Here is a 25,824-nt window from a genome sequence, read left to right as displayed (position 1 = left end):
ATATATATATATATTTTCGGATGTATCAGTTCAGGGGTTTTCCAATATATACGTTACAATATATATACATATATATATAAATCCGAAAATATTGATCGTGGAGTAAAAAAAGTGTGAGAAACAAAGTTGAAGGAAATAAAATTCCACCCATTAGGATTTTTTTGATAAACTTGATAGTATAACTCTGCAAATATTGATCCTAGCGTAAAAATGATAATAACCAAACTTGTGGGAAATTAAATTTCCAACAACTTTGGATTCTACCATTTTTGCTCTAAGGTTGTAAATTAACGAGTTATTTCAGAAAAACGAAAAAATCCAACTTCAAATCAAGATGGCGGCGAACGCAATGGCGGGATTTTCCCGAAAATCGAGATTTAGACTTCCAACCACCCCCCCCAAAGTTTAAAAAAAAAGAATCTCTCCCCCTAATTATTTCCATTTGAATGTCAATCTCGACTGGACTAATTCAGTATTCATTAGATTTTTATATTTGTATGTTGCAAAACATGAATTTGAAGATTATCCCGGTATAACGAAGAAAATAGAGGGGGATATTGGAAGTTGCATTCTTGGAAAATGTGTTTTTTGTCGATTTTAATCGATGACAAGGTTTGATAATGTCAATTCAACTAATTGATAATTTATTATTACCTGAATCTCAGTTGCGTCACTTGAATAATGGATAATTTTAACCCTTATGTGCACAACCGGGTACCCGGGTATCCACCTCGTCACATTTTTTCTCATAACTTGAGTAAAAATTAAAATTCCGACCTGAGTCTCCGAATCCCCATTATTTAACTCTTTTCGAAGCTAAAAACGTATTGGAAATTTGTTTCAAATTTTTTAAACCAAAAAAAATGACGTTAAAGTACATGTGTATAAATGCCACAACCGGGTACCAGGGTATCCACTAAATGAAAAATGATGTTTAGGCTCAGGAATTAATTAATATCATCGATAAATATTTCATTGCGGTAACAGGGGTTAATAAATAAACAATGCTAGGGAGAAAGTCACACCACACCACTATCCCCACTACTGCAGTTTTGAACATCTGCCGGTTGCCGGAGGGCAAAAATAACCGCGCGCTACCTGAGCAGCACTCAGCGACCCTACTTCTAACTTTTTTTTACCGAAGCTATAGCATGCTGGGGGACTCGAAAATGGCTCAGATAGTTTCTATAGATGTGTATTTAATATAATAAATTTATTCCAAACGATTCCGTTCATATGCATACTCAGGAATGAAGAAAAACTAGTGGTGGATACCCGGGTACTCTGGTTGTGCATCAACCTGCTAAAAGTTGGTTGTGCACATAAGGGATACAAGTGTGATTTTTCAATTCTCAATTCCATTGCCTTATTTTTCGAAGTCTTGGAATAAAGTAGCAGAAAAAAATGATAGTCAAAACATTGAAAACAGACAACTTAATATTGTATTCATAGATTCTGATGCGTGATTGTAATAAGTAAACGTGATATACAATGCGGCCTGTAATATATCAGAAATCCTCACACATTGCGTACGCGAGTTATTGAGTACAATGTGCGTATCACGTCGTAACAGCATAGCGAAGGTTCATTAATGTGGAACTGACAATGAGTGGGGAGAAACGCGGAACGAGATGCTCGGAAGTATTTTGTGTCAAGTCGAATAACGCACAACGTCGATTCTGCGCTAGCGGTTATAAAAGTGTTTTAAAACATAGATCCCTTCAGAGAATTAAAGTATTTCCTTTTTCGGTTGAAAGTTCATCATCAAATTGTATGAAAGTATACAAGCCGCCGGCAAAGAAAACAGTGGAGCTAATAATAGCACCAAGGTCATATCCAGATGTATATCGATATTACTCGCTCAAACTTCCACGTAATATCTTCTACGATAAGTGGCAGATGAAGTTATCGCCAAGATCTGACGGCTGTTCAAATTGCTCATTAGTGCAATTTGGCTGGTTGCGGGTGTGTGGGTTATTGTGAAACGGTGAGGTGATGCGACGTTATTTAGAGATATGTTTTAAGATTATGCTACTCTCTTCTTGACCGACCGGAATTACCGACAATTTTGTTCGAATGATGAACGCCGAATTATCGTCGTGGTTAATGATATTAGTAAAAATTATTTGAAATATTATTATATGACTGGTTTACAATATCACATATGCACGTTATAAATGGTAGAATAGAAAAACGAGAATCCATCTCATTCTGAATGATCATATTCCTATTATATCGGAGACACTGAAACTTTGTTTAGCGATGACTGATCAGACTTCTTCGGTAGAACAGCGTACAGTCCGAGATACCGTCTTAAGGCAATGCTGTACACCTTCTTAATCGATCAACGGCATCTGTGTATAATTGTAGTTTTTGGTATACCGTTTACACAGGAAACTTTTTTCCACTTGATGTTGGTAAAAAATTACGACCAACACAACCAAGTCAAGAGTTTTCGATATTTTTTCTGCTGTAGAGTTGTCAAAATATAACAACTTTATAAATCAACTATAAAAGTCTGAAGATTGTCCAGTTGTGATGTACATTAGAAATTTCATTAATTCCGAACAGCAATTTTTGTTCTCATTTTCGGGAATCCACCCTTCGTTCCTCAGTGGCCGTATTGAATTTAAGGATGAATTTCCTATTTATTAAATAACCCGCTTATTTTCAATTTAAAACTGCAATCGATGATAGCCAAACTTGGAGAAAATGTTATTCTCTGCAACTTTGGTTTTAATCTTTTTTTCCTGCTACGAATATTTTTCGATTTAGACCCGAAGGGGGAGGGGGGGGGGCTGAAATCTGATAATTGCGTTATCCCGTTTGTTGTTGAGTTTATATGTAAAAGTCAACAACAATCGAGATAATGCCATAATTAAATTTAACCCCCTCCCCGTTCGGGTCTAAATCGAAAAGTAACGACCCTAGAGAAAAATGGTACAAACCGAAGTTGTAGTGAATAAAATTTGCTTCAAGTTTGGTCATTACCATCTTCAGTGTTAACGGGAAACTAAGCGAGTTATTTAACAAATAAAGAATTCACACTTAAATTCAATATGACGACCGAGGAACGAAGGGTGGGCTCTTGAAAATCTGGATTTAGACTGGCAATGACCCTACTCCCCCCCCCCCCCCCCCCCCTTCCACCCATGATTCTTGGAGGTAAATTGCTGTTCAGAATTAACACAATTTCAGCAATTTTTTCGGTACTTCCCGACTGGGCTAATAGTAAGAAATAAGATTCGGATAATTGGGTCCTCCACGATGGAATGAATTATTTTTACTCATCGATGAAACGGGATTGACAAGTTAATACATAAATAAATTGACATCGCTATAATATCCCTGATAACTTTCTCCCTATTGATAAACGAAACTTTCCACATGAGAGCAGAAACGCTAACTAGTCAAACAATATGGTAATAGATAGTACGATTGTTTCGATGAAATTGGGGTCACCTCCTTACAATTACAGCGATAGAAATATCGAAGGCACGTCGTCGAGGCCGCATTTGATAAATTTGATAAAAATGTAATTTCCTAACATCGTTGTACAGAGTGTGAAATACATATATTAAGCACCAGGAAGACAGAGAGAGTTGGCATGTCTTTGTTTTCCGTAAGTTATCGTTGGCTACATTTTTATAGGACTCGAAAAACTAGAAGCCTATGAGTCCTCATAGCGCATCGTTGTAATAACATTCAAATTAATTAGCATTGCAAGAATATGAAGTCCTGGTACGATGTAATGAAAACATATCATCATAGCGATGGTCATATGATTGTGATGACGTGGTGTAATTAAGTTTTTGTTAGCTAGTAATCAAATATATCTTTCAATCAAACAAAGTTGAACACTTCATCAGCTGAAAATGTGTTCGATTATGAGCAGTAAGATTAGATAATTAATTAAAGATTGTTTGAAGCTGAATTGTATAGGTAACTGGAATTAAAAATTATTCTTTACGAAAACTTGACTTCGAACAGTTATATTATAATATCAGAATATCAGGATACTGATCACAGATGTCGGAAGAATCAAAAAGGGTGTTCAAGTACTTCAGGGATAGACTAAGAAGTTGTTCACATACTACTATGACGTCGGACTACGTTGAGCGTCCAAGTTCAATTTGTCATAGTGAATTTGTGTCTGTAGAGATGCGCATTAAGCGATTAGAGATGGAATGCGTTTAACTTCGTTGACGATTAAAAATATCTCGAGTTGACCATGTTTATCTGGTGGTACAAAAATAGAATGTTTATAAGGCTGAATAAGACTTGGAGAGTAGATTCTAACGTTTAATGTTACAGAGAGTTACCAGCTTGTTGAGTATTGCAAACAACGATGCGGATAAAATTTAGAAGTGATTTTTCCATATTCTCTCTGCTGAGCATCTTGTTCACGCCGAGCACAGGTCAGTTTGAGAATGACACTGGTTCCACGGATGCAAACGTTTCTCCTCCAATATTGACAATACCGCAAGGAGAAATTCAAGGCGTGAACTTGGTTACTTACCGTAACAGGACAATTTATGGATTCCTGGGCATTCCCTATTCCCGACCACCGATTGGAAATCTCAGGTTTAGTATGAAAAATTAATCATTGATATCATAATCACTTAAACTTATCAGAGAATTATCGTTGTGCAGGTTGAGATAAGACTAAGTTGTTTGGAATTGTGATATGCAAGTGTTTGCAATCTAATCGCGCGACCTTTTCATTCAGAACTTCATGTGATTACCGTTTTAGTCAGGTCGTAATGGCTGTGAAAGCAATCACTAGACGAATAATGAACATGACCTTACCATTATTTTACAGGTTCCGCAGCCCCGTGGCAGCAAACGCTTGGAATGGAACTTTAGATGCAAGTACCGACGGAAATATGTGTCCCCAGCTATCAGGAGATCATTTTATAGGTGATGAGGACTGCCTGTACCTTAATGTTTACTCGCCACAGGTGATATTTAATATCCATACGTCAAATGTGAATTACTTATCTGCAATTTGATCGAGCATAGACAAAGTACGGAAAAGAATCGAATAAGAACTTGTAAGGAGTGAACTAATGCAATGCTTCGGATTTGGTCGACTGATCATTTCTTGTTACGTAGATTTCGGATGAAACTTCCACTGTTCCGTTACCGGTAATGGTCTACATACACGGTGGAGGATTTGAACGGGGTAACGGTGGATTGTCTTCATTCAGCCCTAAATACCTCCTCGACAAAGATGTGGTACTCGTCGTTTTTAATTACCGACTTGGAGTTTTGGGATTCTTGAGTACCGGGGATGAAGTTGCCCCTGGAAATTATGGATTGAAAGACATGGTCCTGGCCCTAAAATGGGTTCAGAGAAATATCGGGTATTTTGGTGGGAATGCTGATCAAGTTACTATTTTTGGCGAAAGTACCGGTGGTGGTTCGGTGGAACTCTTGGCCCTATCGAGATTGACGGAGGGTATGATTATTGTATAACTTTTTAACACCATGATCGACGGTTATAACTTTAATTGTGAAAAGAGAACTCCCAGTGGGTCATTGGAAGAGTGTAAAGATTGTTGTGTTTCTCTAGAACACTAAGTAACGGTAGCAACAATACAATATTATAATTTAATCTGTGGGCAGGACTTTTTCACAGATACATAACGGAGAGCGGGTCGGCATTGTCAATTAGATGTTTCCGACCGAAAACAACGTATGTTCGGCGTGCTACTGAGCTGGCCGAGCTGCTCGATTGTCCAACAGACTCTACAACTGGTCTTGTCGACTGTCTGAGAAACCGTGACGCAAAAGAAATTATAGGCACCAAGTCTTCTTTCTACGTTTGGGAAAACTTTCCCGACATTATATGGGGACCGACGGATGAACCGGATGTAGACGGAGCTTTTCTAACCGAAAATCCCGCGAACCTGTACGCTGCTGGAAAAATTCGTGACCTACCCTGGATGACTGGCGTTGTTCATGATGAAGGATTAATTTTGAGCTTGAGTGAGTAAACATTGGTTGATTAGGGAGGATGATATCAACAAGTTGTTCTTGTACAATATGATCTGAAAACAAATCAATTGGATAAATTGTCGATTGTCTGATGTGTTTTTTCTTTTCGTTCAGAGTTTTATGTGAATCCGGATAAGTTCGAAGAGTTATTAAGCAAATTTGACGACGTCTTACCTTATGTGTTGCAATATCATAACGTAGTCGACGACGAAAATGCCTTGACAACCGCGTTGAAAGCGTATTATTTTAATAATATGACTGCAGAGAGAAGTAGAGTAAGTAGTAAATAAGTTACTAAAGTATTCTGTGTCAAATCCACAGTCAATCTTCTTTTTTCAGCTTCTCTCCAATCTCACAGATCTCATCGGTGACTCTTTCTTCATATTTCCAATTTACAATGCGCTTCAAAAGCGCATGCTTTTGGTGGATAGTCCCGAATATTTTTACAGATTTGGGTACCGGGGCAGTTATAGTTATAGTTACAAATACAGTGGCGGATCAACGGACAACTACGGCATAGCTCACGCCGACGAACTTCTTTATCTCTTTCCGTACCCTAATTCTACTTTCGGAAACCTTGGTGAGGAAATGAGTGAGACCGATTATGAAATGGTTGAAAACATGGTGCAACTTTGGACGTCATTCGCTATCAATGGGTGAATTGAAATTCTGAACAGTATGAGTACAGCTTTACTAGTAGGAATTAAGAAAAAAACTTTATTATTGCAGAACGCCTACCGAGGTGAATCGGAGTGGTATCAAAATTTGGAAACCATACTCAGTGGAGGATAATTATGTCATGATAGGGGATCATTCAGAAGTAACAAACAAGGTTCTTTACTCTTTCTTGTCAGACAGAATGGGCTTCTGGAAAGATTTGACTGGTACAATTTCAAATATGTCAAATACTGCCCCAGTCAGAACGAATACTTTTTTCGAGAATATCATGCTCAATTTAAAATGTTTTGTGTCGTTCTTATTCCATAAGATGTATTTAATACATTAAAAATCTGAGTAGTGTGAGATCGGCAAAATGGGGGCACAATTATTTGCATTAACCCTTCGAGGGTAACGTCATTTTGACTACCCTTAAACTGTAACGTCGGGTCACTCGTGTCCGATGCTTAAAAAAGTGCTTTAAAATGCTTTAAAAAATCTGAAAAAATTCATGGTGACTTATTAACTATCCTAGAATAAAAATAATTCACCATATTGCCGATTTTTTTTTTTAATTGTGTATAATTCAACAATCAAATTAAAATTTGTCAAATGCTTTTTTTTTTCAAATAGCCATAATTTTTGATAAAATTAATATTTTTTGATGATCCAAGCAGGAAATGAAAGTTTAAGAGTTGTACTTCAGTAAAAAAAAAACTTGAATGGACGTACGAATGAATAGAATGCTTAAGTTTTAAGCATGAAAAATCGGTTTCAACACGTGTTTACATTCAAGAGTTAGATTAGAACACTCAATTTTCGTATACACGTGTTTACGTTCAAGAATTACATGTGTATGCTCAGTTTTCGTTTTATTTTATAAATCCTTTTGTAAAGACACACTTTTCTGATAAAAAAATAGCAAAAATTCGGAAAAACCAAATTTCTTACCCTACACTTTTCACACTCATGTACGGTAACATCGGGTCACTCGTGCCTTTTCAAAAATATGTCTGATCCTCACGACGCGACGGCTGGTAAAGGGCTGCGGCGTCGGTGCTTGGGGATATAGTAGCCTACTACAATACAATTTTTTCCAGCACAGTTCGGCCGGACTCCCTTCCCCCCTCCTCGAGTTACCAATGAGAGTTACTTTTGCCGAGGCACGAGTGACCCAACGTTACCGTTTAAGGGTTAAACAAATGTATGTGTAAGCTTCGAGTTAGCATCTACCTATTTCCAGCATTGTACCCGTACATAAATTGTCCAAGTGTAATTGAATTGAATAAAAGAAGATATTCGAGATAACGAATAGCAACTACGAAAATTGAGAGTATCAATAAAAATCGTACAGATTTATTTGAGATCTGTAGAAAGTACCTGGTTAATTTTTCCTTGACTCGACTCACCCAATGATTGTTGCAGTTATTGCACACAATAGTCACCGGATTTTATTCCCATTTACAGTCAGCCGTTGGATCTCTGTCTTACCTGAAACAGAAATATCGAGATTACATCATTTACTTGTGCATCATAGTTTGCAGACGATTTCTTACAGCTTGCCATAGGATTACCAACAGGCTTACTTGAACATCAATTACGACCAGTCACTTATTTATACAATTTAGGACGACATTTTGTTCGAAAAAAAGTTTCCAACTTGATTTATTTTTCGAATGACTACAAAAACAATAAACATCTAGATATTATTTATAAAACACCAATATCAGTGTGGAACCAGTTTGTCTGTGCCGTGGCAAAGCTCTACAGCAATTCCCCAGAGTTTAAGTAGTATGGTGTGACGACGGAATACACGTACGTGTGTCAAAAAGTTCAAGTTAGATATGACTTTTCACGAACTGAAGATTGTAGTCTTTCAAACCACCGAGCCCTGGTGTTCAAAATTTAGGCTTGAGAAGACGCGACCAAAGATATCTTAAAGATGTATTCAGTTTCACTTATTAGACAGCATTAGAGGGACTTCGTAGTGTTTTATATTTAACGTTTCATTTCTGTTGGCAGAAATGTTTAAGACAAACAAGGTGTGCACATTCCTCAAGTAAGAGAAAACGATTCTTTTCACCGTTTTGCGGCAAAATTTTCTCAGCAAAGTTGCGCAAAGCCCAAGAGAAAAACATGAACAGAAAGTACTATTATGTAACGCATGCATGAGAAGGTGATCCAATTAAAATGCTGCGCATGCGCAAATGAGCTCGATTTTGCTTCTTACACTAGTGTTTTCTTCTCGTTCACTTTTCGCATTAATGGTTTCCACTTCTCACGCATCTCTCTCATGCCCAAAATCGTCACGAATGGATTTCTTATCCTTGGTCTCCTCGTTATGGACATCTTCGCGTTCCCACTCCGTTATACCTGAACACAGTGAGTCGAGAGCCCTAGCGATGTGGGTTGCACCGAGGCGTGTGCATATGCACGCCGATAATTAGAACAAATAAGTAGTAGTTGTAACGGTCTTTTCGTTCTCGCGGTTTGTGTAGACTGTGATTCACTCCAATTGCGGAGCCCCTCGCAATTAACGAAAAAGCTTCCGTTAACAATTTTCTTTTATGATTTTTTATTATCTTTATTTTAAACGAAATTTCGGACGTTGGTATAATTCAAGGACATGTGTGGATAAAATTAGAATCGAAGAAGAGACGCGAATAAATATCAACAAAAAGAATAAATAAATGTATAAATAAAATGGGGATGGCGGACATCTAGGACGACAACAATTTCATAAAAGTCATACTCATAAAAATTACAAATAAAATAGGACAGGTCAGAACGTAGATAAAACTTATCATCAGCGTTATTATGGATATTCTTCAGATCCCTAATTCCGTGCGCGGCCAATTCGTATTCCCTCGTCCGTCATTCTTGGTGGGCTTTCCTCCATCGGGAATCCGAATGCGTTTACTGTTTCGTCGGTTGTCTTTCTTCTTTCTTGATAATTTTTTATTGCGAGCTCACGCTGCTGACGATCTCCTCATCCGTCGTCTCCCGCTTCCCGCTCGATCGATTCGAAACCATCCTCTCTCTTCCACTTCTCGATCGATTCTCTAGTCGTCTCTCGCTGACACTTCTCGATCACCGCTTAGGTGAAAGCCCCCCTCCCTACGGACCTACCTATCCTGAGTTCCGTAGTCTTTCTGGCGGCTAAATTCAACTGTTACATAGTGTAGCTGATTTTATGTCATCATGCAAAAAAGGTCCGATGAAAACATTGAGAGACGATAACTTCACTGAAAGTTTTCACTTCTATCACACGTTCTGTGACGCACATTGTTTTTTTTTCTTGATTTTGTATCTGAATACCTGAAAATATCTTTCTATGTTTTATTGCACTACTTTTCTCACCCAATTATCTACCCAATTTTGGACTTTCTGAAGTATTTAAGGAAACAAAATTGTAATAGTACATTTTGGTTTTCTTGTCTTTGTCCCCTGGACTCCACCGTGAACCCCGCCTTTAGACTGCGTAGGTATGTAATCGTAAATATCTAACACTTATCATGCCCGACACATTTGACCATGAACACAAGTATGTAAGATCAGTAAAATAACAATATTGGCGATAACACTATTCGCTCTCTCTTTATTGATGAAATTGCGTCACTGGTCTAATCTGTTTGATAATACTGCACAGTTGTGTGCCATGACTAAAGCTCATGGCAGTCAATCAATTGAAGTGATTGTGCTTGGGAATAATAAAAATACACTGCAATGGGCTCGCCAAAGGTTTTAGATTTTGTTTTGGTTACTTTTTTCCTCAACGTTCTCATCTTCTTTCGAGCGGAATGCAACGCAGCGACCGCTCCGGAAGTAACCGTACCTCAGGGCGATCTGCAGGGCGCGATTCTGTTCAGTCGCCAGAACAGAAGCATCTTTGCATTCTATGGAATTCCATATGGTCAACCACCTATCGGAGATTTAAGGTTCGATAATATTATGATAGAGGATTAAGAAAACCGAATTTGGCAGTCTACCAAAAATCAATGACAGGACGAATGCTTTGGTGAACGACGATTTTTTCATTTAACAAAATATTTAAATGTATAAACTTTTCACGATGTTATCAGGTCAAAAAAAGAAAAAAAAATGTATTGTGAAACGATGTTTCGGTTCTAATGGGAGTGGGCTCCTCAGAACTAGAAGTATTTGATTGAAAACATTATTTTACAACAGATTGTGATGTTATACAAACGTAATACTGGAAAATTTTACGCGAAAAAGGAAAAAAATTAGAATCGCAAAAATATTTAGTCTTACTTTTAAAAAAAAAAATGTGTAAATCATTTAGGTGGCTTTTGAGAAAGATGTCATTTAACTTGATCAATTAGATGCAGTGAAATCATCAGCTATAAATGAGTGAAAAGCCAGTTGTCAGATTAGCTTCGGAAGCATGAGTAATTGAACCTCAATAACTAAGTTCAGAGAGTGGCACAGTTCGCAAATCTCCGGACTTTCGAACCATCTGAAGTATATAACTTGATACTGTATTTTCAGATTCAGCAGCCCTGTTGCAGCAGATGCTTGGAACGGAACTCTGAACGCAACTGTTGAAGGAAACGTGTGCACTCAGTATTCTAACGGAGCAGTTATTGGAGATGAGGACTGTTTATACTTGAACGTTTACACGCCTCAGGTGACAATGCGAGATTCCTAATTCTCGCTGTCAATCCACCCTGATTTTGATGAAACTTTGCAGGATTATAGTATAAGTTTAAAAAATAGACGCGTGCTTTTGATATCTGCGGTATTACACCCTAAGAGAGTGAAATCAAATCTTGATAATATCTCATTTTCATCCGTCCCGAAGTAATAATCATTTTAAGATAGCGTTATACCGTGATAAAGTAACCCTAAAAGTTTGACGGTTACTGATTGCGAGTCCAATGGTCAAACTTCAAAATTCAAAACGGTGGACCCGAAAATGGTGGTTCGAATTCGATGAAGATTCGTGTCTTGGTGTTTTTGGGTTCGCTGATTTTGAATCTGAGATCGAAATGTGTAAATTTTATATGATGGATTGACTTTGTCAAAATTGTTTCAAATAGCATAATTTACGTTCAAACAAATTTTTTAAATTTACTTCGCCATTCAGTATTTTGAAATTTCGATTACAGGTCCAAAATTAGTGACTTTAAACTCGTCAGAATGCCGATTTTTATGAAATTTAAACAGTTCTTAACAGTTGATAAGATAATAAGCCTTCAGAGACTGCCATTTCTAATTTTAATCTTCTGTTTCAATACTTGAAACCAACTGCTTCAAAAATGTTGGGATACCAGTTTCAATTGAATTCGAATCGGCTTTGGTAAAGTCAGTTCGATATTTTGGATTTATTATTTTGAATTTTGCTTTTGAACAGCGGTTTTATCCAAGTTAGGTCGAATCTGATGAAAATTAAGATATCGGCGTTTTCGTGGTAGTTGAATCCAAACCTGGAATCAAAAGTGAAAAATTCGAAACAGCTCACCCGAAGTGGCGAACTGACTTCAAAACAGGGTTGAAACTTCATGTAAAAAGGTGAAGAGTAAAAAGAGTTGATATTTTTGGGGATCGTTTTACGATCGCCGGACGGCATTCCGCGGATGCAAAAACATGTGTTGAATGTTTTCGGACACTCTATAATGCCGAAATGTTTCATCGACATCGGAGAGTAACACGTCGCGAAGTTTCTTTGTGAGTATAACTCTTCATGTGTTTCCGTCAGCTTCCGAACAACACTAACTCATCACTGCTTCCGGTAATGGTTTGGATACCTGGTGGCGGATTCGAGCAGGGCAGTGGGAATTCGGATCTCTATAGTTCAGAGTTCCTTCTCGACTCAGACGTGCTCCTCGTTACAGTCAACTATCGCCTCGACGCGCTGGGCTTTCTGAGCACCGGAGATGAGGTTGCCCCCGGAAACTGGGGGATGAAGGACCAAGTTCTGGCTCTGAAATGGGTCCAGAATAATATTGCATACTTCGGCGGTGATCCTGACCAAATTACACTTTTTGGTCAAAGCGCTGGCGGTGCATCAGTGCAACTTCTCGCATTATCGGATTTGACCACCGGTGAGAGGATATCCTGAAATAGTTGTGATGTCCAGCTCTCGAGCGGCACAAACAAATACATAACTTAAATTAGTAGCGACAACAGCGTCAGCTTCTTTAATCTTCTTGCTGCCAGTTCATAAGATCTTGATTGAGTATGGCACTATGTTTGCGGACAATGTTCACAGCTTCACGGAATGCAATTCAAAACATAAATCTGGCATCAAAGAACAGTTTCCTGATAAGTTTATGATAATCTCATCACGCCAATAATGATATTTTGGATAAGTGTAAAAACTAGTAATTATAGAAAATATCTAGAGCATTATTTGTCAACCGACCCTACCAGATACAAAAGTTTTCAGATCGTATTCAAATTTGAACAATCTATAGCCGAGTTGGAACGGAGTTTGAGGTCAATTTCCCTTTTGCCCTTGTACAAATGGCTATCAAATTCTCGGGGGATAAATTTTGGACTTTTGCCCGTGCATTGTAGTCTTTGGATATCTCGTAACTCCCAGTCTACTGTATCTTATCAATTTTATGAAAAGTGTTCTGGATTTGTTTCTTTATGCGCTTGCCATCGGTAGGTATCAAGCATTTTATGTTAAATAAAAAATTTAAACCGGGTTTTTGAATACAGCCGAAGAAAAATTTAGTTTTCTCAAATTTCAGCACGATTCATTTTTTTAAATCATGCTTAAAAGAAAGTTCGACTTTTTTACTGTAAGTATACCACAAAAGAAATTATGGGCCGACTTGAGGTTTTCTAGAAATACAGCACAATCTAAATGGAAGTGTCATTTCCGAGCGACCGGACGGAGTGCATTGCTAGCAAATGACACTTTCATTCAAGGCGTGCTCTGTTTTTAGAAAATTACAAGTCAACTCATAATTTGCTTTGTGATGCTTACAGTAAAAAGTTAAGCTTTCTTATAAATGAAATTTGAAGAAACGATGGTGCCGAAATTTGAGAAAACTGGATTATTATTTATCATATGGAAAAATCAAATTCGAATTTCTATTTCATGTAAAATGCTTAGCACCAATGGAAAGCGCATAAAAAAGCGATTCGAAAACACTTGTGATAAATTTGATAAGATGCAGTAGGCTAGGACTTAGACATCCACAGACAACAATGCGCGGGCAAAAATCGAAAATTTCACCTCTGAGAGTTTGATAATCATGTGTGCTAGGGCAGAAAAAGAAAATTATTACAAACTCCAATTCAATTGGGCTATAGATAAAATAATATTAAGTCCGATTTGAGAATATTTTGTTCGGGTGGGGGCAGTTAAGAAATAGAGAAAAGTTGCAACAGCAAATTGCCTCATTGTCATTTTTTCGGGATACGCAGTAGGTATTTCTACGTACAACAGAAACAATCGAATCAGAACCATCGCTACAAAATTTCAGATAACAATGTATACGTACTACGTATTCTGTGCTAAAGATTTCTTCGCTTTCTATAGGTCTTTTCCATAAGTATATTTCACACAGTGGGTCGGCACTCGGTTTCTGGCCCTGGAGGCTCAGTTCAACCTACGCCAATGTGGCTTTTGAGCTCGGCGAGTACGTTGGCTGCCCGACGAATGGGTCCATTTATCTTGTAGCCTGTCTCAGGCAAATCAATGCGTCGGTCATCACACAGGCCAGAACCCAGTTCTACGTCTGGGGGACGTATCCGTTTCCGGTTTGGGGTCCGACCGATGAGCCGGACATGGATGGTGCCTTCCTTACTGACAATCCTGCAACTCTTATTGCGGCTGGCAAAATGCGTGACCTGCCATCCATCACTGGCAGTGTCAGAGATGAAGGCGCCGGGTTTTTAGTTGGTAAGGAATAAAATCGGTGCAGAATTACAGGTAGAAGCAACGAGTTGAATCGTTTTATTTAATGTTTTTCTTTATTTCTCAGCCAGCCTTCCAGGGTCTGACTTGCTCGAAATTCTCATAGATGATTTTGACAACCTTGCGCCAATTATCTACCAATATTCCGGACGAGTAGACGACGAGTCCAGTTTTACCGCTGCATTAAAGTCGTACTATTTCAACAACGACATGACGACTAATAGTACTCTGGTTGGATTTTACTTCGTTCCATCCATTGATAGAACAGGCTAAATAGTCTGATCTGCAAATTTAATTTTCAGCTGTGGTATAATCTCACTCGACTAGTGACTGACTTATTCTTTACGTATCCAATCTATACCGCGGTTCAGGAACAGTACGCAATTGCCGAAAATTCGCCGTACTTCTATTCGTTCGAGTACCGTGGAACCTACAGCTATGGAAGTCAATACATTTACAGTTCCTTGCTGGACGAAAGTATCAGCCACTGCGACGAGCTACTCTACTTGTTCCCAGAGACTGAGTCACTCTTCGGTGTGGGAACCGAGAACATGACCGAAACTGACCTTCTCATGGTCGAGACGATGGTTCAACTCTGGACCTCCTTCGCCATCAATGGGTAAGGCACTTAATGCGAACTCTTTATTTACCCTTGCGTTAATTCATGGTCATGATTTCAGGACACCAACTACTTCAGCGGTGATCAGCAACACGACTTGGTTACCGTATTCTGCGAATGGTAACTACCTCCGTATTGGTAACGACGATGATCCGACACTCGAAATCCAGTACAATTTTCTTCAGGAGAGAATGCTTTTTTGGAAGGAACTGATGACCTCCACAACTTCAGGGAGTACATCCTATGGTTCATTCTCCCTGCGACCAATTGCTATTCTTTTGATTATTTATTTGAAAGTATTTTTGTAGGCAAATGCAACAGATTTTTTTTTTATCAGTATCGATTCAAGAAACGATCCAACGAATTATATTTCCAAAACAATGTATCAAAACTCGAGGAGATCAAATGTGAACATTATTTGTGACTAATTTTATTAAATAGAAAATTATGTCATCGGTAATTTGCACAATTGTTTTGACATTACGCGTATCCAACACACTGATTTTTTAAATTTGATAAAACTACTCAGTCATGTAAAGGTGACAGGTGAAATCCGAGTTATCATGCCTTGCGAAGATAGATACAGCGAATCCTGCTCTTCAATCGGTTTTACGAGGCGGAGAATTAATTGGAATTTGAATGCGATATAACTCATAATTTGGAGTGGTGAATTATTCATTATCGGGATAATTTGATTTATCTAATCGTTTGGTATCATGTCCTACATAAGAGAATTACGAAAACGCTGCAGCGGTTAATTGTGCGGGACAGCGAATTACGATGAGTTTCCACAGTATGAGAAGTTTTTGCGGGCTAATATTACTGCTTAACATTTTAACCAAGATTAGCGATGCCGACGCGAGAAACATCCCATCGGCAAGCACAAGGAACACTGCTCCTCAAGTTACAATACTTCAGGGTGCTCTTGAGGGCACAACCGTGTTGAGTTTGAATAATAGAACCATCTACTCTTTCCTGGGAATTCCTTACGCTCAACCGCCGATCGGGAACCTGAGGTTTGTCTGGAATTGTGGATTTTCTAACGATCCGTTTTTACAATATTGCTGAAAACGGAAATTGACTTTAAGTACGATTTAGAATAATTTGCCTGAAATTGTTCAACCGAATACGTGCTAATGGGTTAGATCATAGCATAATATATTATGCATGTTGTTATCAGTGACATAACGAAAACGAAGCTAGGCAGATAATTGACGTGGTCATCGATTAAGATTGCAAAACAAGTTCGAAGAACACTGCTAAAATATTTATAATGAAATCATGAACTCAGGTGTGTTATATCATGATGGATCTGTTGAAATACTTTCACAATGAACAGTATTGAACATTGGTTTATATTCTACAATATAAAAATACTTCAATTTTTTCCAAACCAAAACGATATGGTAATTGGTGATGTAAATAACCCCGAATATTGGAGTTAAATCCTAACTTTAAGGATAACTCCAAAATTAATGATTACTCTCAACTGATTGTAATTCTCAAGTGATTTATGGGGTCTTATGTTCAACCATTTTTAAGGATAAATCCTTAACTTTCAGGATAAAACCTTAAAATTTCGGTGTAAGTTCGCGACTCCAAAATTGTTCAAGTTCAAGGTTAACCCTGACTTTAGGTATGGACCTTTAATTTAGGGGGTTGAATCTCGATTTGGGATTTTTTTCCATAAGAGTTATATCATGATGACATTATTAGATTTTACAGTTGTACTCGTCGAATCTCCTAGATTTGAAAGTAGGTATTCAAAATAAACCAATTTTTCGATTTTGTCGTTCTTCTTCGAGCTTGATACCATACTCATCTGAATCTAGTAATGTGTCTGTAGATTCAGCAACCCCGTTGCAGCGGAAAGTTGGAGCGGGACACTCAATGCGACTGTGGATGGTGAAAAGTGCCTACAGTTTGTGGTAACCGGAAGCGAGGACTGTTTATACTTGAACGTTTACACCCCGCAGGTGAATGATAAAGAAACATGTTGATTTCGAACATTAATTAAGATTCAAGGGAGGAATATTTGAAATACGTTGCCCGTAGCTTCCGGAAAGTGGTTCATCTTCTTTGCTTCCGGTGATGGTTTCGATTCACGGCGGAGGATTCGCCTATGGAAGTGGAGACTTTGAGGGCAATGGCCCAGCTTATCTGCTCGACGCAGACGTGGTGCTTGTCACCATGAATTACCGCTTGGGAGTGCTGGGCTTCTTGAGCACTGGAGACGAGGCCGCGCCAGGCAACTGGGGCCTCAAGGATCAGGTGTTGTCCTTGGAGTGGGTTCGCGACAACATTGCGTTCTTCGGTGGAGATCCGAACCAAGTAACGATAATGGGGAACAGCGCCGGTGGTGCTTCAGTGCAACTGTTGGCACTTTCAGACTTGGCAAGGGGTAAGATTTAACCGCACTTCGACGCTTCAGAGCCATAACATGCTGTGTTAAAATGCGCTTGAAAAAGATGGTATCTCAAGTATACATTTATTTTCTCCGAAAATAGACTGGCAATGCCACGGCACGCTCAATGCAAAATTAGTAAGACTTCGGTGATTCAACCCTACGATAATTCAGATTATTCGTGGTTTAGAGGATCTTTTGGTTATAACTGAAATGCATTTACGTACTTCAAATGTTGTCTTCTATTCCTGACCCAAGGCGTAATCTAATTGTGCATTTTTTCATCCGCTTGGCCTTTGTATCACAAAATTTCAGATTTTCGGAATAAATGTTATCTTGTACCGACCGTAGCCACGTTGTTCTAGCATGTGAGATCGCGGAATGGCAGGACTTGGGTTTAAATCCCCAGCGAGCTAAGGGGAGACTTACATATATGCCTATATGTAATATAGAAAAGGAAAGAACGGTAAAGTCGTTGAATACCTATCAATAACAATGGATAGTAATTCAAATGACTGAAAATCAATTCTTCATCAAGAATATCGAAAGTGAAACATTCCATTGTTTTTTTTTAAAAGAACAACATTATTTTCGTAATGATTTTCATTCCATGAACGTACAGGAACATACTGCAATAGTACCGTGAAAATACTATAACTAGAAGTTGAAGTCAAGAGAAAATCAGTTTTCGATTACTCCCTCTTAAAAAGTATCAAACATTTTCGACATTAAAAGTACGTATATGTATTTCATGACCAATTTAGACCAAGAAACCCGTGATATGATTAAGAACTTGAATCATCCTGGCTTCGAATCGTGGAAATTTTAAGTCATAGGGAGGTTTTTGAATTAACCGACGTTAAGTGTATTGGTAGCATTGCCAGCTTAATTTTGAAGACATTTAACTCTTAGCGGCCACACGGGGTAACTAGTTACCCCAGGCTCAGAACAAGTGAAATTAGAGGTCTAAAACTAGATTTTTGAGCGTGGGGTAGTGAGTTACCCCATGTGGCCGCTATGTGGCCTGGCTGAGGTGTGGCCGCTAAGGGTTAATGTATACTTGAGATGCATAATATATTCTCCAATTAAATTTGAAGTTACACACTATACCTTTGAATCGTTGACTGGTAAAATGCTAGGCGAATGGTCACGACAATTTTTCTTTCAGGCCTTTTCCACAAGTACATCGCGCAGAGCGGATCAGCCTTCGGTTTCTGGCCTTACCAGCCCAGTGAATTGTCCGCACAACATTCCCGCGCCCTTGGTGGATATCTCAACTGCGATAGCAGTACTTCGACCCTTCTTATCGAGTGTCTTAGAGAACTGAATAGTTCGACTCTTATGCTAGCGGATATGATGTCCGGTGTGTGGAACACGGTGGGTGGGTCTTGGTCCCCGACTGATGAGCCAGACATTGAGGGTGCCCTTCTCACAGACAGTCCTGTCAACCTCGTCAACGCTGGAAAGATGCATGACCTGCCATCGATATCCGGAAGCACGCGTGATGAAGCTGCTACCTTCGTTGCAGGTAGGAAGTAAACTCTGAACCAGTCGCAACACCCTGTATCGAAGTCAAGAAAAAACAAAAGTTCTCCCTAATTTACGCACAACTTTGGGTGAATGTGCACTTTCAATTTGAGGGTTGTTGCAATTTGGGGGATACTCTTTCGAGGATGCATCCTGGAAAACAGTTGAATGTGACCATCAAACTCACGGGATATTCTCAAAATTGAAATTGAATTCGGAGATGTCGAGGGCGTACCCCCAAAGTTGGGGTTTTCCACGTGGAAATCTCGGTAAATGATTTAATTAGTAATACTTTTTGCTAATCAAGGTTACGTACTGGTGCCCAGCTTGCTTGAGGAGTTTCTAGCTGATATCGACAACGCGATCCCCAACGCACTTGGATACTCAAAATGGGTTGACGATGTTTCTGCGTTTACTGCTGGATTGAAGGACTTTTACTTCACCGACTTGACAGCCGATAGATCGGAGGTTTGATGGATACTTTCAGCTAGGACATAAATACTATGATTCGTATTTTAAGGACGTGAGCAAATGGCATAAACTTTATTTTTCAGATCTTGTATAATCTCACTCTCCTCATAAGCGACAATAACTTCATATACCCAGTCTTCAGAATGGTCCAGACGCAGAACAGCATGTTTGAGAGCGATCAGTTCTTCTACTCCTTCGATTACCGAGGAACTTACAGTCAAACCGACATGATAAGCAGTGCAATGCCGAACAACAGCGCTGCTCATGCCGATGAGATGTTTTACCTGTTTCCACAGACTGAGGCGATCTTCGGCGCAACTCGAGAGAATATGACTGCCAATGACCGCCAAATGGTGGACACTATGATGGAGTTGTGGACTTCGTTCGCAATAACTGGGTAAGTCTTTGGTGCTTTATTCATTGCTCTGGAAAAATCGATCTTGCCCCTGACCGTTGACGTTGGTTCCAGAATCCCAACCACAACGACTGGCGGTGTAACTTGGCAACCGTTTGCAGCTGGCAACAATAATTATCTCAGAATAGGAGGTGACTCGGACCCAACGGTTTTGAATCTGAACGATTTTCAACCGGAAAGGATGCAACTGTGGAGCGATTTGCTGGCAGCATCATCTGCGGCGAATTCAGCCATCGTTTTTTCGCCTTTGATATCGATACTTATTTGTCTGGTTACTTACTTCAAGATGCTCTAATCAACAACGACGAGGACTATGTGCTTTTGCAAAATTAACGTATACGTTTTACCATCAGCGTGTAGTGAATAGTACGAATCAAAAGTTAATCACAGGTTTTACGATGTTATAATCTGATTGAGAGTTAAAAAAATAAATTAAAGAGCTATATAAATCGTGATAAAATAATGTGATTTCTGATTACTTGGAATTCATTGTAGGCATTTTCTTATCCTTTTCGACATAATACATTTTTTAATTATCATTAGCCTTATTGCAGCTATGAATAAATTTATGCGAAATAACTGTGTGTCGGTTTTTGTTGTTTCTCCAAATTGGAGATATTGAAAAGCTATTATTACAATTTTCTTCTTTAATTCGACAGATGTAAGTTTCAAATTTTTTTTTCTATAACAACCCTGGTATATTCACAACGAATCAATTATAGTAGTGATTGTGTGACTTGGTTTAGACAGAAAAATATTGACCTGGTAAATAGCGAATGATCCGGTGAAACCATTCCTTGTGCAAACTTAACCGTTTACCAAATCCTAATTAATGAGTTTTGAAATGATGAACACTTTGATTATTATCTACAGTACCATCAGCATTTAGTTGAACCGTTTTCCTCATGTTAGCCAGCAGAATGTATATTTGGTACTGACCAAGAGCATGGGACTGTGAAAACTTTGAAAATATGGCAAAGTTGATCTGGAATAAAAACGTCATGGGAAGTTGTCTGTAATGCAATTTCAGAGACCGTGAACTTTCGATCATTTCTATTTATTATTAAGGAAAAGATATTGTAAAATTACTTACCATCGGGGCTTCCCCCTTCAGGGTCTACGTGTTACGGTAACAAGATATTTGAATAAAAATGTTTGTCAGTTACATAGCTGCAGGCAGATTATTTAAATAATCGATGAAAGTTAAATATCCTAATATGGTTGTAGGAATTTTTGTATAAGTGTACCTAAGTGTGACGGATGGGTGGAAAATGGAGTGTGGCGAGCGCTTCACAGGAGCAAGCGGTAAAAGGGGTAAGCCTATTATACTCAGGCCCGACCAATGGTTCTTAACGTCATTTTCAACTAATAAAATAAAAACAAAATCTTCAAAGTAAAGGTTTTCCCCAAATTATTAAAATAATATGCATCGTTTGTCATCTAATCATTGTTTCTAAATGAACTGAATTGTATTTTGCTATTACACAATTCCCAAAAAGAATTTTATGAGCATTTAGTGGAGGATCATGTGTGAAACTTCGTGCAAAACACTTCTTATTTTTTTTTTACTGTTTTTGCAAACTATACATACAAAGATCTTCATATTTTAGGAACATCTTCTTAAGAGTACCATTTACCATTTAGATAGTTTTTCATCGAGATGCCTACTACACTTTTTGTCTGTGATTTCGACGGAAAGCCACATTGTGCCGCATACCCATCGCGTACCGTCACAAGTGCCCGTGCATAAGCAGTACAACTTCATTAATTACTCGGAATCTGTGTAGACCATCCGTTTGAGGTTTTGTATAGTAACGTAAATAATATCAATCAATATTGTGTAAAAACTTGAGTCACGTGAATACATACTAACTTTTCTCACCGACCTCCTTGAGAATGTCGTATCGCCACTTTGCCTAATGGTTCTCTACGTCGAGATCAGTGAAAATCACACGCATAAAATTGGGGGATAAATTTGTATTAGCCATAGAAAATTCTGCTCGTTGAGAGTATCAAAAATCTCTGTTGTAACATTCGTTGCAAGCGAACCGTCCTTACTAAAAGGAAAGTCTACGGTCAAAAATCAAATTCATGATAATAATGAAATGGTTAGCCTCCGTTGATTTGAGATTTGACACTTTTTATTTAAGCCTGGAAGTATAAAATAGTGATGTTGAAAGCGATTCATTTAATCATGCATTGATCCAATATTATCCGAAGATCAACAGTGGCATTAAATTGAAAGTACTCAACCTAAGATGCATCACGTAAGTATTGCATAGTTTGTTTTGTATCTTGCGATGCTGCGTGTTTAAGCAGGTGACAGCTAATCTGGAAACCTACAATTTATTAGACCCTCGCTAATTTAGAACGTTGGCGTTTTAGAACGGCCCATTACAAGGACACACAACTGAAGGAAACTCACGGAAAGTGCGATACTGGCGGGGAACTCGAAGATTCACGGTAACGATTCGTCGTCAAGTTACATTAGAGACGAGAGATAGCCAAGAATATTTAACCTAATTAAGCCCAATTATTTCCCTATCTTCCTGTCTATAAGCGTGTCATTATATCTCAGAAGCGCGTGGTTATTTTGAAATGAGACTCACATAGCTGGTGCTCCCAGTCGATATAACCTTAGTGTAGAAGTGTGATGAAACCCGGTCAAGTGGTTTCGTGTTTATTAACTGTCAAAGATGATGAAAGAAACATTTTTCTTCTTCTTCTCCAAGCCAGAGCGCCTAAGCTACATTTATTTACATAACATGTAGAACTGAATACATCATCAAATACATGACTAATTTGTTAACTGATTTTTATGTTTTCTACCATCACCTAGAATACGTCCCAGTTACCAATCCGATAGACTAAACGAACATGAAGCTTCAAATTAATAACAAACGACGCACTCAAAAACGAAGTCTGTCTTCTGTTTCGAATATCACAATTTACATAGATACACTACCGTATTCTATACTTGCCACGTTACCTTAATTCACATAAAAAACTCGTAAAAAATGAGAAGCAATAAAGTGGAACCTTTTCTTCGATTGCTCATCATTTTTTATGTTTCACAGTCACTTTGGCTATTTCTATCCTATTATCAATCCGTTGGAACAGAAAGACGATTTACTTTGGCAAGACAATGTCGTAAAACAAGAGGTGGTGTACCAAAAGTTGACGCTCTACTCATCTCATCAGAATAGGCCAACTCTCACGAGACTACCAACCACTAATTTGACCTAACGATACTTCGGCATCACTAATTGCTTACCAAGAAGACTTGTATAAATGTCAATAGCTGTAATCGAATGGAATGATATACATTTCCATATTCCATACATCATCTTACCTCATATAATACGGAGAAACGCAGTGATGAGTCGTCATCAGTTGTTTGTTTATTCAACTATATACATTATTACACCATCATTGTTTTTATTTCATATATTTAACAGTCACCTAACTCATCCTTATTCGGTTATCAATCCGTTGGAAAAGACATACATTACACTTCAACATGACAACATTTCGACACAAAAGACGATCGATACTTGCTTCGAAGGTGGCACTTTATGTATCTGTCATTCTCCTGAACCAACTTCCACTGACCTGCCAACCATTAACTTCATCTGCCTATCTATTAGCACCACTGACTTTACAGCGACAAGTCTGATATAGTCCCAATATCTCGCTTTAAATGGTATAGACTGGCAATGAGTAAAACACTATGTCTAGATCACCTGTAATCATGTGAAATAGATTACAAACTTCATAACCATTCAATTGTACTATAAATACGTGAGCAGTTGCATGTTTCTCGTTTTGTGTGCTATCGTTGTTTTGTATGTGTTTCACAGAAACCTGAATTGATCTTATCATCAATCCATTGACAGAGATTATAGTCAGACTTAATGACAGTCAAAATCAGAATGTGAGCGTGCTGGATGCTTTGAACCAAGGGATAACTTACTTATGAAATCTGGTGAACACTTGATTGAATACTTGTGACTTCTTTCGCGAGCTTTTGAACTCTTGTGTTATCAAATCTCTTAAATTTCTCTGCCCGCTCTGACCGTCGAGACACCAGTGTTGTATTGCAAGATGAAACACTCGACTATGCTACACCAGGCAATAAAAAGTAACAGCTCTTACCGCAAAAGTAAACCAAATAAACAAACTGTATAATGCTTCAAATCATTAGTAAATCTCATAAAATCTTTTAATTCGTTTGAAATCTACAAAATCTTGTCAAGTCATTCCGCATCTACTGATTTCTTTCGTATTTGAAATGGAATATCTTAAAATATTTTGAATCATTTATAACTTTGTAAAATCGTTTGCAATCTTGGTAACATTTAAAACCATTTGAAATCTATGAAATCGTAATAAATCATTCAACTACTTATGCAATCGTTTCACATTAAATCTATCAAATACATTTAGACCATTTAAAATTTACTGACATTATTTGTAGAGCAGTAAAATTTTCTAAAATAAGTACGTTGAAATGTTGTAAAATCAATTTGAGAATTCTGAAATGACTTAGAGTGTTATAAAATGTTTTGAGATCTATGAAATCAATAGAATTACTTGATATATTGTAACCTCTGGTCAAATCGGTTGATACCTTGTGAAATATGCTATCCATCAAATTATTACAATAACGTACGCTACAATAATTATATTACAATATAATATTACAATAACGTAATATGGCATTGACCAATCACTTTGAATCGTGCTTACTTGCCTGTATCTTTATGAAACAGCGTTTGTTACAGATCCAACTACGACCTGTATCTACCGATTGAACACTGCATGTAATTCCTTGTCATTATAATATGTTGACCGATTGTGATTATTCAAGTCAATCTATTGTTTATCCAAATACTAATAGCTTCAATGCAATATCGACTATGTTACAACTATACGACACGTGTTTGATTAATTACTAGTAAATTATTACGCATATTTGCCACTCACAAACAATACTGTACATGAATTCCATGTTAGTTTGATGCCCGTCTTGGGTTATATACTACCTACTTGATACGAGAAATCATGAACATGAAAGATACAACTTGAAAATAGCTATGTAAGGCGAATAAGACTGAAAAATTTATGGTTGAATACGATGATGTCTATTTTAGGAAACCATAAGAGAAACAATATGCAAAATTTCAACCGCAGTAAAATTACCCAAAATATGAACTGGGATCACTACCCAACTATACGAGTCAACATGTTAAACAAGGAGTCAATTACCTGATCAAGATCCATTAGAAAGGAAAAAACCATTATTAATGAAGATGAAGTAACTACTTCAAAGTGCAAATAAAACAATCTGATTGTTGAAATCTACAACGTCTGTTGGTAAAAAAATTGGAAAAAGAAGTTACAAGTAGAACTGGGTAAATATTACAACAAACCAACGTTCGCAAAACAGTTTTTGTATAAAGCGTATTATATTACATCATGTTGTACGAATAAATAGACGTATATCAGATAAATCGGGATTTCATCTACATTCTTTCAGCTCAGGAAAAAGAAAAATTATCGTGCTGTGAATAAACATTTATAAATTCTCGATGAATTCAAATTACTCGAGTAAATGTAGTTCTGTTACTTTTTATTGCAATTCTCAATATGTTTTTAATTGTGGAAAAAAAATAACAATCTCAATTTGATTGTATAAAAATGGTAATGATTTAAAAACAACTTGGCGCAATTAGCACAAAAGCTGACGCTACATTTTTATTAATTACTTCCTGTCATCTGTAATTACATTTTGTCTAATTTTCATAGCGATTGATATAAATTTCTGAAGTACTAGC

At 37.8% G+C, this 25,824-nt stretch overlaps 4 protein-coding genes across 6 annotated transcripts in view; 3 read left to right on the top strand and 1 right to left on the bottom strand.

The window, feature by feature from the left end:
* LOC124176644 (flotillin-2) overlaps positions 1-25,824 on the bottom strand; it is a 478,641-nt gene that overhangs the window by 38,180 nt on the left and 414,637 nt on the right. The window lies entirely within an intron of this gene.
* On the top strand, positions 5-7,984 carry LOC124176634 (esterase E4-like). 3 transcript variants are annotated; one of them, XM_046558189.1, is made up of 9 exons: positions 5-1,987; positions 4,315-4,584; positions 4,823-4,961; positions 5,116-5,461; positions 5,629-5,991; positions 6,115-6,275; positions 6,340-6,656; positions 6,730-6,884; positions 7,763-7,984. In XM_046558189.1, exons 2-9 carry the CDS (start codon positions 4,349-4,351, stop codon positions 7,801-7,803), a joined length of 1,758 nt encoding a protein of 585 aa, XP_046414145.1. In that variant the 5' UTR covers positions 5-1,987; positions 4,315-4,348; the 3' UTR covers positions 7,804-7,984. The 3 variants fall into 3 exon arrangements, with proteins under 3 accessions (XP_046414145.1, XP_046414143.1, XP_046414142.1); XM_046558187.1 differs by having other exon boundaries at positions 7,758-7,984; XM_046558186.1 differs by having other exon boundaries at positions 6,730-7,984.
* On the top strand, positions 10,284-15,630 carry LOC124176639 (juvenile hormone esterase-like). Its single transcript, XM_046558199.1, has 7 exons — positions 10,284-10,595; positions 11,167-11,305; positions 12,377-12,722; positions 14,174-14,536; positions 14,619-14,782; positions 14,854-15,170; positions 15,232-15,630. The coding sequence occupies exons 1-7, from the start codon at positions 10,384-10,386 to the stop codon at positions 15,476-15,478; spliced, it is 1,788 nt and encodes a 595-aa protein (XP_046414155.1). The 5' UTR covers positions 10,284-10,383; the 3' UTR covers positions 15,479-15,630.
* On the top strand, positions 15,933-20,566 carry LOC124176638 (esterase E4-like). Its single transcript, XM_046558198.1, has 7 exons — positions 15,933-16,186; positions 17,017-17,146; positions 17,226-17,571; positions 18,743-19,102; positions 19,409-19,569; positions 19,656-19,969; positions 20,042-20,566. The coding sequence occupies exons 1-7, from the start codon at positions 15,951-15,953 to the stop codon at positions 20,280-20,282; spliced, it is 1,788 nt and encodes a 595-aa protein (XP_046414154.1). The 5' UTR covers positions 15,933-15,950; the 3' UTR covers positions 20,283-20,566.

The sequence above is a fragment of the Neodiprion fabricii genome, chromosome 2, assembly GCF_021155785.1.
Source record: "Neodiprion fabricii isolate iyNeoFabr1 chromosome 2, iyNeoFabr1.1, whole genome shotgun sequence".
Taxonomy (NCBI): Eukaryota; Metazoa; Arthropoda; class Insecta; order Hymenoptera; family Diprionidae; genus Neodiprion; species Neodiprion fabricii.
This window is presented reverse-complemented; position numbering and strand designations above follow the sequence as displayed.

Excerpts from the sequence above, each read along its gene's own strand:
- LOC124176638 (XM_046558198.1), top strand. The coding sequence starts at position 15,951 with ATGAGTTTCCACAGTATGAGAAGTTTTTGCGGGCTAATATTACTGCTT. Across the intron at positions 17,572-18,742 it reads ACTTTCAGACTTGGCAAGGG|GCCTTTTCCACAAGTACATC; the intron begins GTAAGATTTAAC and ends TTTTTCTTTCAG. Across the intron at positions 19,570-19,655 it reads TGACAGCCGATAGATCGGAG|ATCTTGTATAATCTCACTCT; the intron begins GTTTGATGGATA and ends TTTATTTTTCAG.
- LOC124176634 (XM_046558186.1), top strand. The coding sequence starts at position 4,349 with ATGCGGATAAAATTTAGAAGTGATTTTTCCATATTCTCTCTGCTGAGC. Across the intron at positions 5,992-6,114 it reads AGGATTAATTTTGAGCTTGA|AGTTTTATGTGAATCCGGAT; the intron begins GTGAGTAAACAT and ends CTTTTCGTTCAG. Across the intron at positions 6,276-6,339 it reads TGACTGCAGAGAGAAGTAGA|CTTCTCTCCAATCTCACAGA; the intron begins GTAAGTAGTAAA and ends TTCTTTTTTCAG.
- LOC124176639 (XM_046558199.1), top strand. The coding sequence starts at position 10,384 with ATGGGCTCGCCAAAGGTTTTAGATTTTGTTTTGGTTACTTTTTTCCTC. Across the intron at positions 14,783-14,853 it reads TGACGACTAATAGTACTCTG|CTGTGGTATAATCTCACTCG; the intron begins GTTGGATTTTAC and ends TTTAATTTTCAG. Across the intron at positions 15,171-15,231 it reads ACCTCCTTCGCCATCAATGG|GACACCAACTACTTCAGCGG; the intron begins GTAAGGCACTTA and ends TCATGATTTCAG.